At 40.3% G+C, this 12,866-nt stretch overlaps 1 protein-coding gene across 1 annotated transcript; it reads right to left on the bottom strand.

The window, feature by feature from the left end:
• Nucleotides 1–10,779: 10,779 nt before the first annotated feature.
• si:dkeyp-98a7.9 lies at nucleotides 10,780–12,007 on the bottom strand. The gene is given in 6 exon segments (NM_001365960.2): nucleotides 10,780–11,033; nucleotides 11,107–11,210; nucleotides 11,283–11,415; nucleotides 11,516–11,563; nucleotides 11,762–11,821; nucleotides 11,956–12,007. Coding segments are annotated over 6 exon segments (387 nt in total). The 5' UTR covers nucleotides 11,984–12,007; the 3' UTR covers nucleotides 10,780–11,019.
• Between the last annotated feature and the right edge of the window lie 859 nt (nucleotides 12,008–12,866).

Here is a 12,866-nt window from a genome sequence, read left to right as displayed (position 1 = left end):
CTTTCGTTTATGCTGGATAACTTACAAGATCAATAAAAACTGTAAGTGGTTTGCCTATACAGAGAAAACCTCTCACATCCCAGCACAGTCACTTTATTTCCAATTTCACAATCATGCACTCATTTACTGGTGTTATTGCTGCCGAGAGTACCCAACTTCATTATTTTGTGTGAGTCTCAGGACACTAGAAATGAAATGGGCCTATTTTATCATTGCGACTTCAGCAATTGATTTTCATCCTAAAATATAATTTAATAATTTAATTAAGAGTATAGATTATTATCCACGTTTTCTGTTTTAAACTTACAGCACAGGCTAATACTTGTGCTAGGCCTACAGCTTTGACTTAATTCAGTGAAGCAGTTGTAGCCTTTATTTATTTACACAAAAATATTTGACTGAATGAACAAAACTTGAGCTACCATTTTTAAGAACTTTATCAATTAGATTGACTAAAATCAGATTGTGACAAACAATTCAGATTACAAAACATGACTACAATAGCCAATTTGCTTTAAGAATGAATGTTTTAAAATTAATTTTCTAAAATAAAACAAATTTTTTCTAACAAAAAAATTGAAAACAGTGAAAAAATATTAAATAGAATTTTTTTTTTTGGCATTTGGACAAAAATACAGATTAAAACACTTACACTAACCAATATTGAATATTTTACCAGCAATGACTATTTGGGATGAATTTGAAGCATACAGAGGACTTAGAAACACAACTTACCTTAAAATAAAAGTGGAAGTAAAACCAGCCCACCATTGATTTTTTGCCAAAGGAATCTTCACCCCAAAAAATGACGATTTAAACCTTTTTTTTACTGTGTCAACAGAAGAAACTTGAAAGGTTTAAAACCACTTGTGGGCGATTAAACTTTCACTTTAAGGTGAATAGTCTTTTAAAGGGCCATGAAACCCCCTCGTTTCAGCAGGGTGTTTTCACACCTCTACTTTGGAAAAAGTCAGAAAAGTGGGCGTGTCCAGCTCTGTTTAGGGGGGAGTGTCGGAGGAACTAAAGTGGGATGGTGTGGGAGTGTCTATTTGGGCGCGCGCGAGTTTCTGTATTAATGAAGTTGCACAATAGAGCGCGCTGATTGGTTTGAACCAAGCCTTACTCATGCATTAATGCATCACACTGTAAGACGTAATAAGACTCACGCCCAGTCTGCACGCTGGAATACAACGCTATTATGTCATGACCGAGACGCAGCTTCAAAAATTCATTTCAAACAGGAAGTACGAATTTGCTTGAAATAACGCAAAAACAACCAATTTACACTTTTTAGTGAAATATAGGTGTCCTAATAGTGTTTTTAGCAGTGTGGGACACATATACAACTGTCAACAGCTCAAAAAATGTGTTTTGGTGTTTCGTGACCCTTTAAACTTTTGCTTGGAAATCACAAGTCAGCAGCAGGGGGCAGCATTTTAAAAACATGTTTAAAGACACAATGCGTTACATAACTCAGGAATCCTCCTGGGGTTAGATTATCAAAAGTTTTTAAGTGAAGTTTTTAAACTAATTTCGAGAGGAGCACGTGATATAATTGACAGCAGCTGGCCACCTATCTACACTCATTAGTTAGCCAATCAGATCTATCCTAACCCACTATAAGTAGCCTAGCTAGACATTACTCCCTTATCTTCGTTTTCCGAAGAAACAAACGACAGGTCCGCTCTAGCTTCTCCAAAAGTTACTCACGGACAAAACGGATCCTCCACATCTCCTACTATTCTTCAACTACAATACCACACCACCTTTAATACCATCGTCAGCAACTACAAAAAATGACAAAAACAACAACAACAGCGACGGCAGCTGAGATCACAACAGCATCAGCGCAGCTACATACAAGAAAGAAAGCTCCGGGCTCCCTGAAACACCAGCCCCGTCTTAACAACAACCAGCCCAGCATGAAAGTCAGCTCGAGACCGAGGCTCCAACGAGAGGCCGTAGGCCTATCCACTCCAGCCAGATCACAATGCAATCCCCAGCTCCGCTACGTACCTTCTCCAGCATCATCATGTGTCACTCATATCCAACAACGACTGTCACTGAACTCCTCCAAACTCCTAGACGCCGGGACCATAATTCAAAGCCGCTGCATTAAACCCAAAACACTTGCGAATCCACGTCTTCACCGCCACCCCCAGGACATAACACGCTCCTGCCACACCCCCTATCCTAAACAGACATTAAACCCGCAATCTCTCCGCCTCCCCGGAGAATCAAGGAAAGGATTAAAAAGCAATATTGGATTTGGACATATTGCAGCAATCATAATTCTAAACACGGATAAAACATATCTCCCGGACAATAAAGCAACTCTTGGGAATCCCACCTCACCTCTTCCATCCTGCAGCTCCCGATTCCAGTGCACACTCCAGTCCTCCTCTTTCAGCGATCCTTACCACCTACGCACCCCGCCCCTCTACCTTGCGTATCATTGCTTTTTCCCCCTCTCATTTTTACAAGCTCGCAGCTACTGCTGATTATTTTCTATTATAAAATAGAAATTACTTGTCGACTTTTGTCAATATGTTTATGCTTTTACTGAATTACGTTTGTAACTGACCTAATTTTCTGAATTTCTCATTCCAGGTTTCGTCTACCGAAGCACAGCCGATCTCGGCGCTCCCTTCCCACAACCTCACTAGCCGTCCACCAACACTACACCAGAAATCACAGAGCAATTCCCTGTTAAGCACATCCATACCAGCCCTACTGAAATGGACATTAGAACGTTTCTAAAAACGTCTAATAACGGCTCTTTCATCTCCTCATAATTCTGCCTTTTTCAGCTTTAACAGCATGATTCTGCCAGATGGATATGCTTAAATTATCACGTTATAAACCAAGCAATCTCTCTAATCTAGACGGCTGCAGCGCTCGGTTGCAATCAACATTACACCCGCCACCCGATTTCTGGCAATCGGAGGTCACAATTACATTTCGTAGTCCGTTTAACATTCGGATGCAAAAGTAGCCCACACATTTATGCTTAAAAACGATCCGCTGGATTCGCCAATAACTACGGTGTTTGCACGTAATTCACCTACAAGTTCCCGTTTCTCTCTCCCTAATATCCCCCAGCTAAACTAGTGACCGGTTTTCTAATATTTGCATTCTCATTGCGGAAGAACCTCCGGCTTAAGCACTTCTATAGAATTCTTAAGCATCAATTTGGAGTGATAAAATTTCAAGCATTAATAAGCTACTTGAATAAATCGACAATCAGTCCCCTTTTATATTCTGGAACAAAAATATCACGCTAAGCATAAACTGCTCTCCATCTAGAACATCAAACACACATGCGCATTATCCCGCAGGGATGCCTTTTCGTCACTCACCTATTTCATCTCGCAGCAGCAATCTCCGGAATAGAAGAGAAATGATCTAAATCCGATCTTGGCCGTAACAAACTCTGCCTGAAGGGCGTCGCGCACCAGAGGCGCCGACGGCGCGGTGACGCGACGCACTTACGACAGAGAATAGTAGATTAATGCGCACCAGACTCAAGCATTCATACTTTATCAAATAAACTAATCAATTATACAAATAGCGCTCCGCGGCGCGGCAGAATACGAAGTGTCATGAATTGTGGCTGGGCACTACGGACAGCCGCATTGACTTCCTTATTATTTATTCCTTCCTGTGAAAGTCAATGGTTACAGGTTTTCAGCTTTCTTCAAAATGTTGTCTTTAGCGTTTAACACGGGAGTCACTAACCTCTGAAACTAAGAGCTACTTTCGGGCACCGATTAACGTGGAGGGCTACCAGTTGGATAAACAATTCTTAAATAACAAATTGCTCAAATTACTTATAATTATAATTTAAGTTTTTGGTTATTTTTTAATAATGAATAATATTCATCCAGGTGTAGTCACTGATCATGTTATGATTCTCTCAAAGTTACCAACAATGATTTAACAGGGTAGGAAATACCCCGTAATTAATATATCAACGTGCAACACTATTTTATTTATCTTTGCAAATATTTACATTTTTAAATGATTACTTCTATATTAGAGAAAGCTTACTTGTAAGTGGTGTTATGGTGAGCCATTTTAGAACAGGCCTGTGAGCAACACACGAGAGCCTCGTGAGCTATCTGGTGCCCATCGGTACCATATTTGGTGACTCCTGGTTTAACAGAAATGAAATTCATAAAGGTTCGTAACCATCAGGTAGCGCTTAAAGCATGCGACCTGCTTATGCTTCCTTCCTTAAGCGCTGGAATAGAAGCCATTCATTTATTAGCTATCCAATTTCATCCTCAGTATATCCTTTTACACAGATGCTGCCCCCTTCGTGGGGTATATTATCGGGGCCGCCAATGCGCTTCTAACTGGCAATAAAGTCAATACATTCTGAAAAAAAAAAAAAAAAAAAACTTCTGTACATGTTCCTAGTGGCATAGGAAATCGCTGACTCTCTTTTGCTTTATTTTCAGAAACTGGTATCAGAAGCAGAGCCGCAGCTGACTCCATTTCTCCTTTTAAGATGATAATCCCATAACCACAGCATACACAATTTGCGTCAGCATTCATTTATACATTTTAAGTTACCCCAGAACACCTCATCAGTTTCTCACTGCTCAACACATCCACACATTCCGTTCAATAACATTTTTGGTTTCATAACACCTTAAAGTCATAGGACCATTCAGGCTTCCCACCAGATTCATAATCCAGTCACTCATTCAGAATTGGAGCCACCACCACAGCAGCACACAAGGGCTATCGTAACAACACATACAAACACTAGGAAAGTAGTCTCCCGATGCCTTCAAATCTTATATCTGACTCAGCCACAGCCATCTCAGGGAAGCTCAGAGGACCCTCACCAGCAGACGCAGTAATCCCAGCGGCCAAGGGCATGGGCCTAGTCCAGGGAGAGAATACGACCCAACCATACCAGCTTCCCGAGGGCAGAGGAACTACCCAGTCTCCCAAGGGCGCGGGCATGACCCAGCCATCTAGCTTCCTTTCTTCCTTCCAGCTGATTTGCACTCAGCCTTCTCCCCCTTTTCACTCACCTAACTCCAGTAGGAGTTCTCTCCCTGCCCAGGCCCCCTTGTCACCCCCGCCCCCCCCGGCCGCTGCCACAGAAGTTTTCACTGCCCCCCAACTTTTCTAACTTCTGTAGGACCCCGCCCCCCCCATGGCTCTGGCCCCCGCAGGGGCGTTACCCCGAGCTTCGATTCTCGCAGGAATCATCTCACTGCCCTGGCCTTAGCTTTTTATATTATGTCATTCCATAATGACATATAGTATAGCACTATTTATTTTTCTCTCTGTTTGATTTTATTTATATAAATTTATATCTATATGCACCCACGCATATAAATATGAATTTATATATAGTGCTGTCACCCTCACGCTCTGTTCCCGCAGGAACACCCCCAGAGCACCTATACTGCCCGTCACCCTCCAGTAAGAAGTCTTCACCTCCCCCTCATCTTTCCCGACTCCTACTGGAGCAGCTAAATAGCTCACCCAACCCCGAGCTGTGACACGAGTCATGTCACCGACCCTCCCCGGCCCTAGCTTTTATTTATGTTTATTTTTGTTTATTTCTCACACTTATCTTTTATTTTTTTAATTTATTTATATATATGTATATATATATATGCACCCACGCATATAAATATATATTTATATATAGTGCTGTCACCCTCAAGCTCTAACTCCCGCGGAGTTAATCCCGAGCACCGGACCCCCGCAGGGGTCATCGCCCAACTGCCATTTCCCCCTTCAGCTGGGGCTTCACCGACCATTCCTTTTCCCGACTCCAGCTGGAGATGGCACATACAGCTCTCTCTCCCGCAGGAGAGCCAAGAGCTTCGACTCTCGCAAGAGTCAGTAAAAACGCCCCCCCAAGGCCCTAGATTACCCCATTATATATTTATATATCTATATGTTTCATATAAAAATATAATTATATATAGTGCTGCCACCTCCCAGCTCAATCTCCGCAAGGAGTGTTCCTCGAGCAAATTACTCCTTTGGAGTCCCCGCCCCCCCTGCCCCCCTTCACCCCCCTCTCCAGCCGGAGTCCTTCACTCCCCTTCCCTTGTAATGACTCCAGCAGGATTCCCGCCCACCCCATGGCTCTGACCCCCGCAGGGGTCTCCCCGAGTCTCTACTCCAGCAGGAGTATTCACAGCCCAAGCCAACTCTGCTTCTCTGAAACTCTGTTTCACCCTTTGCTCCAAAGGAGCCCTCTTTACCTTTTCTTTTTCAAATAACTATATCCAGCAGCCGGATATAGCATTTCAAGCCTTTTGGGGAGTTTCTTCGAATACACGGCTGCTGTCCCGAGCTTCATGCATTTGGGGAGCTCTCGAGAACCACCTGATCTCGTACTCCCCTCACATGCTCTATGGACCTGGCGGGAGCCCTGGGCTCAACTATCTCCGAGCTCAGGGTTCTCTCCCGGGACAGCATGCCAAACCTGCTTACAGCTGTCAAGCAATATCTAAGTGTGAACTCTTGAAGTGAAGTTTTTAAACTAATTTCGAGAGGAGCACGTGATATAATTGACAGCAGCTGGCCACCTATCTACACTCATTAGTTAGCCAATCAGATCTATCCTAACCCACTATAAGTAGCCTAGCTAGACATTACTCCCTTATCTTCGTTTTCCGAAGAAACCCCCCATCCACCCCTTTCTCCTCCTTTTCTCCTTTACAAAAAGGGGAGCTCTCGAGAACCACCTGATCTCGTACTCCCCTCACATGCTCTATGGACCTGGCGGGAGCCCTGGGCTCAACTATCTCCGAGCTCAGGGTTCTCTCCCGGGACAGCATGCCAAACCTGCTTACAGCTGTCAAGCAATATCTAAGTGTGAACTCTTGAAAAAGAGAAAGAAAAAGAAAAAGACTAGTTTTGCCAGTAGATTTGATTAATTTCTTGGGTTGTTTTCAGATAAATGACCAAGACAGTTAACTAGTCACAAACAAACTGTTGTAAAAGCATACTGCTACACTTAACCACTACTTTTCCAAAGGTTTTACAAATTGTATACCCGAATTCAGTTAACAAACTAATATGGGGAGAAAAAAGGGTGAAAATCCGTTTAAGTCACCTTAAATAGCATTTATTGATTGCAAACTCACAACACAGAAGGATAACAGGATTAACTATGAAAAGAAACAGTGCTTTTATTGGTTAATATGGATGCCATTTTTAAACTACAGTAATATGAAGCATAGTTATGCTTCAACAAACTGCTTTTTTGGGATTTAGTTCTAATAAAACCCATGTTTAGTCTTCATAAATTATTTTTGTCCAACTGATGTGGAGTTGCTTACAAAAATAGTGTAAATCCAAAAGATCAGCCCCTACGACCTGCAGGTGAAACAAAGAGAAACACAATAAATATTGAAATCACCCTTGCAACCTGATTGCTCTGAACAATAACTTACGCCTGCAGCAGTATTTGACTCTCAGTTACTTGTATGTGCCGACACAAGAATCAGACAATTTGGTGTTGGTGGCTGGGACAGTGCAGCGCTTGTTCCCATATACTGTAGCTACGCCATTCAAAGGACAAGTCATGAAACAAATTTGATTAACTGGCCTTTTTTCAATTCAATTCAGCTTTATTTGTATAGCGCTTTTACAATGTAGATTGTGTCAAAGCAGCTTCACATCAAGGGTCATAGTAACAGGATCAGTGTAGTTCAGTTTGTAGTGTTTAAATCCAGTTCAGTTTAGCTCAGTTCAGTGTGGTTTGAAATCATTACTGAGAGTTCAAACACTGAAGAGCAAATTCATCGATACGTAGCTTTACAGATCCTGAACCATGCAAGCCAGTGGCAACAGCGGAGAGGAAAAAAAAAAACTTCACCAATAGGAGATTGAAGAAAAAAACCTTGAGAGAACCAGACTCAGTTCAGCACGACCATTTTAATTTCTCCGCTGGCCAAATATCTTTTGCAGAGCTGCAGTCTCAGCAGTGGAGGCTGGAAGCGGGCCTCAGCGAAGACTCGTCTGTCCCTGGAGCGTCACTGGAATCAGTCTCATGCTCTCCACTCCCCTATGACCAACAGCGCAGCAGCAGCTCAGGATACGGCCTGGTCCCGGATATGGACACCTTGGGATCATCTCGTCACTGGACTTGGATCCAATCAGTAACTCCGCATAATCTGGGGACCTCGGGATGAGTATCCCCAGGTGGAAATGGAGAATGAAGAGAATAATTAGCGTAGCTGCTGTTCATAGTGTATATAAACAAGATGTAGAAACTTGTGTGGAAACCCGCTAAGTGATGCATTGAGTGTATGCTTTACTAAACAGATAGGTCTTTAATCTAGTTTTGATCTGAGAGAGTTCAATTCAATTCAGCTTTATTTGTATAGCGCTTTTACAATGTAAAATAACTGTGACGTGCGGCCACACATCGAATCTATGAGGTCTGATCTCATCTTGCTCTAGCTGTCATGCAGACATTGATACAGACACCACACAAGTCAAGTCGCAAGACTGAGGCTGGTACCAGCTGACAGAATAGCTGAAGCCTTTGCGAAATCTGTGAAAATACAGCACTGAAACTAACAGGCATAAATATCTTTGAGCCAAAAAGTCTATTTGTGGGATATCTGTATAAACACAATCAGAGCTGATATTATGTAGAAGTTAAGTCGACTAATAATTAGGCTATATTAATTCTAATAAAATGAATACCAAAATAAACAATTCATTGCGTTTTTCGTTTAATAGAAAATATACAGAAACTAAAAAAAAATGTAATCTAGTTTGTATTAATGTGTTTTAATATTATTTAAAAAATGCTCAGCCTATTTAAGCTTAACGGCTATATACACCGCCAATAGACGAGCATTCAAAAATATTATTTTACTGTGTACTGGATTAGGATTATAATGTATATTTTACAATGAAAACTAAATGTAGCATGTCTCGCTGTCATTTAAACATGTAATTTATAACACACCAGAGCTGTAAGCGGTGTGTAAGCATACAGGGCGGTGTTTGGTTACTGCGCACCACGTTATTGAACGCCAATATCTCTGAGGGAGATTATGCTACCCGATAGCCTATATTACTGAGAGATTTTTAAAATAAAAGGCATTTTAAAAAAGAAACAACAGTCAAATCGCACCTGTCATCTTGCCAGTGTAGCCTAAGTGTGTCGCCCTCGCATGTCACCTGCCGGCTGGCGAGAGAGAGAGCGCATGCTTAAAGAGCTCAAAGCTGGCATATACCCAAAAACTAGATCATATCGTTATAATTATTCCATTAACGACACTTATAGAAACATTTATACATTGACATGGTGTTTATTGAGATCTGTGTGTCTGCTCTTTACAGAAGCTGTAAACTGCACGCGCGCTGTGACCGCAGATGCTCAGCACTGACTATACGCTTTTATTTAGCCTGTAGTCTTTAGTTTTTTTACATAATGTTCTGTTACTTAAAATATCTTTCATTTTTTATTTAGTTTATAAATAAAATGAGTGCTAGCTTGTTTAGCTGTGATCATTACGCAAGGGTCGTATTGCATTTTCGGTTTATTCTTCAGTAGCCTAAAGATTCGTTAATAATGTATTTTATAAATGGACTGTTTATAAGGACTAAACTATTATTATATAATACATTGGGCTAATTAAAACAAAGTCAGGTAGGACAACAAATCACATCCATGTAGTGAATTTCTGTTGAGTGGTATCGGTGCATGGTATCGGCCTTTCATGTTCGATACGAGTATTTGAACCAAGTAGCGACCCGATACCGGTATCAGTGCATCCCTAGTTTGAATCAACAAATCTAGCTAGGTTTTGTAAGAAAACCATATAAATTCAATTTAGTTAATAAAAATCAGAATTGTTACAAACCATTTAGATGAATAAAGACAAGCTTACCTTAAAAACTGTTTTAAGACTGACATCAAAATAAAAATGAAAAAAATGAATAAATTAATTTTTAACATGATCTTGTTTCTACCATTTAAAAAAAAAAAAAAAATATATATATATATATATATATATATATATATATATATATATATTGCAAAAGGCTAAAATTCAGTTGCACAAACCACAACATTAAGCTTAAAAACAACCCAAGCAGCACAAATAATAATTGCACCAGCAACTACAATACTATTTGGAGCATGTTGGTTAAAAATAAACATTTCACCTTAAAACAAATCCAACTGTATGTTGATTTATTATTTGACTAAATGATTGTTCAACCAAAACTCAAGACTCAATATATTCAACCCTTGATTCAAACCTTATTTTACTTGATTAAACAGAATTTTAAGGTCTAAAAGCACCTGAAGGTTAACAAACTTTGTTTGGGAAGAATAATCACTTTATGTGCGAGGTCAAAATGGGGGTGCAACATTTATATAAAAAAATAAATAAATAAATAATAATAATAATATATATATGATAGAGACTAAACGCAAGTGATTCCAAAATCATGCTGAGGTAAGTTGTCATTCATATATACACACATAAATAATAATTTACAGCTATTGGATTTAGTTAATTACTAATGTGGTTTAAGATATCAAAACAATTTTAACAAACCCCTAACAGTAAAACACACGCACATTATCAGATATTTTATCAGGACAATTTAGGTAGCCACTAACAAACTACTGTTAAACACGAAATTCAACTCTTATCCATCATGTTTTAAGATATTACAACAGTTTTACAAAAATATAATGCCTGTATTCAGTCAGGAAACAACCAGTAAGAGGGTAAAGAGGGAAAAAAAAAAATAAAGATAGGCCACATTATAAAAGGCATTTATTTAAATGTAAACTCTCAACACAACAGGATTAACTAGGAAAAGAAACTCTTATAGATGCCATTATAAACTACAGTAATAGTCAATGTAGTCATGCTTCAACTAAAACATGTTTATGGAATTATTTTTAATAAAACCCATGATTGATCTTCATGTGAAGCATTAAAGGTTTCTTTTTGGTCCAGCCAATGTTGAGATGCTGACAAATCCAGATCCACAAGATCAGCCCCTACGACCTGCAAGACAGAAACAAGCACATCAGTTATTAAAATCACTTGTGCAGCTTGGTTGCTCTGAACAATAACTTACGCCTGCAGCAGTATTTGACTCTCAGGTACTTGTATGTGCCGACACAAGGATCAGAGAACACACTGTTGGTGGCTGGTACAGAGCAGCGCTTTCTCCAGTTACAGCTACAGCACAGAAAGGATAAGTCATGAAACCCATTTGATTAACTGGCCTTGTTTAAGTTGTAAACATTATACCGTCTTCCCACTATGAAGACAGCGTTTGGTGTATAGCAGTGAGTGTCTCGGAGCTGCCCATATGGACGGTTGCGGCAGCTTCTTCTTTCTGTACGTCCATAGTTTGCAGCAAGGATCTTAATCACAGTATGATCTACATGGAGACAGAAGCAAATGGTGGGGCATTTGAAAATTAAAACCGCAGCATTATAGAACAAACAAGTTCAATGGATTGTGCCACTTGAACACTTTACCTGGACAGGACAGATCCAGGACAGAGTGCTCACACGCAGTTGCTATGTCTGCAAAATGATAGGGTCTCACTTTAATGCCCAAATAGGAACTTAAACTGGTAGACTTCAGTCATAAGAGCGAATGACCAATAAGGTGTTAAATAGTTGCTACATTACGAACTAAGAAAGACTAAGTGTTTAAAGTTCCTTTGAGAATTACACATAATAATCACGAATTAATAACTAGGGAAGTGATATGACACTCACCAGTAGACCTCTTACAGTAATCATCTGCAGATATCAGCAGGATGGAGTTCAGAAACACCACTGAAAAACAAGAAAACTGATGAACAGATGTGTAGTGCTAATCTCACACAGATTCACATTATTAGCTGCACATGACATAAACATCACCAAAACTACAAATAAATGTTCGTTGCGCTATTCAACAAGAAACTCACAGGTAAACAATAAACTGAGAGAGAGCATGATTCTGCTGTCATCCACAACGGTGCTTGTAGTCTTTACTGATTCATATTTATAGGCCGCTGGTGTGAGTGGTAATGAGCGACACCTGTGCACCACACCGCTCCGCCGAGGTCAACAGGAGGAGCGCAAACCCAACTCTAAACAGTAAAATAGTTGAGAGGGTGCTCGCTGCAGAACCATTTGAGGAGAGGTGAGCTCCAGAGAGGGGGAGCATGAGCTGTCGCTCCTCCTCCTGTAAGTTGTTTTAATGCGTACACCAACCCCACCCCTAACCCTACCCCCAGTGACATCACTCGTAGAAGAAGTGCAAAAAAGGTGGAGCTCAAGCTTAAGCTCCCCCTCTCTGGAGCTCACCTCTCCTCAAATGGCTCTGCAGCAAGCACCACTTGAAATAGTTTGAAACATTCGGGAGGGAAAATCCATCTGTGCTGCTTTGGTTTTTCAGATGTTAAAATTATCTTGGACTTTGTGATTTGTTTTTCAGCTCCACCAACTGCTCTAAATTCAGCCTAAAATGTACCGTTTGCTTCATTTGTGCTAGTTTGGGACAGTGAAAGATTCATTTATGCTGCTTCTCTTTTCACAATATTAAACAATGACTTTGAATTGATGAATAACGTCTCCAGTCGCCTCTCCAAATACTCTTGTTTATTGTGTTTTGTATAGTTTTATAAATGAAATAATATTCAATTTAAGTTTTTGGGGTCTCTTAGCCCACCAAGGTCGAAATTCATCCCAACTAGTCTTGTTTGTTGGTTTCAGTTGTGCTGCTTCTGTTACATAAATATGATTATTTGCACACGTTCAATGACCTTTTTTCCCTTTCAAACACTTGATGCATGTCTTAATAAACTATTAACTTGAAGAGCAGATGTGATTTACC

This window comes from Danio rerio, chromosome 22 (genome assembly GCF_052040795.2).
Source record: "Danio rerio strain M-AB ecotype USA chromosome 22, GRCz13ab, whole genome shotgun sequence".
Taxonomy (NCBI): Eukaryota; Metazoa; Chordata; class Actinopteri; order Cypriniformes; family Danionidae; genus Danio; species Danio rerio.
This window is presented reverse-complemented; position numbering and strand designations above follow the sequence as displayed.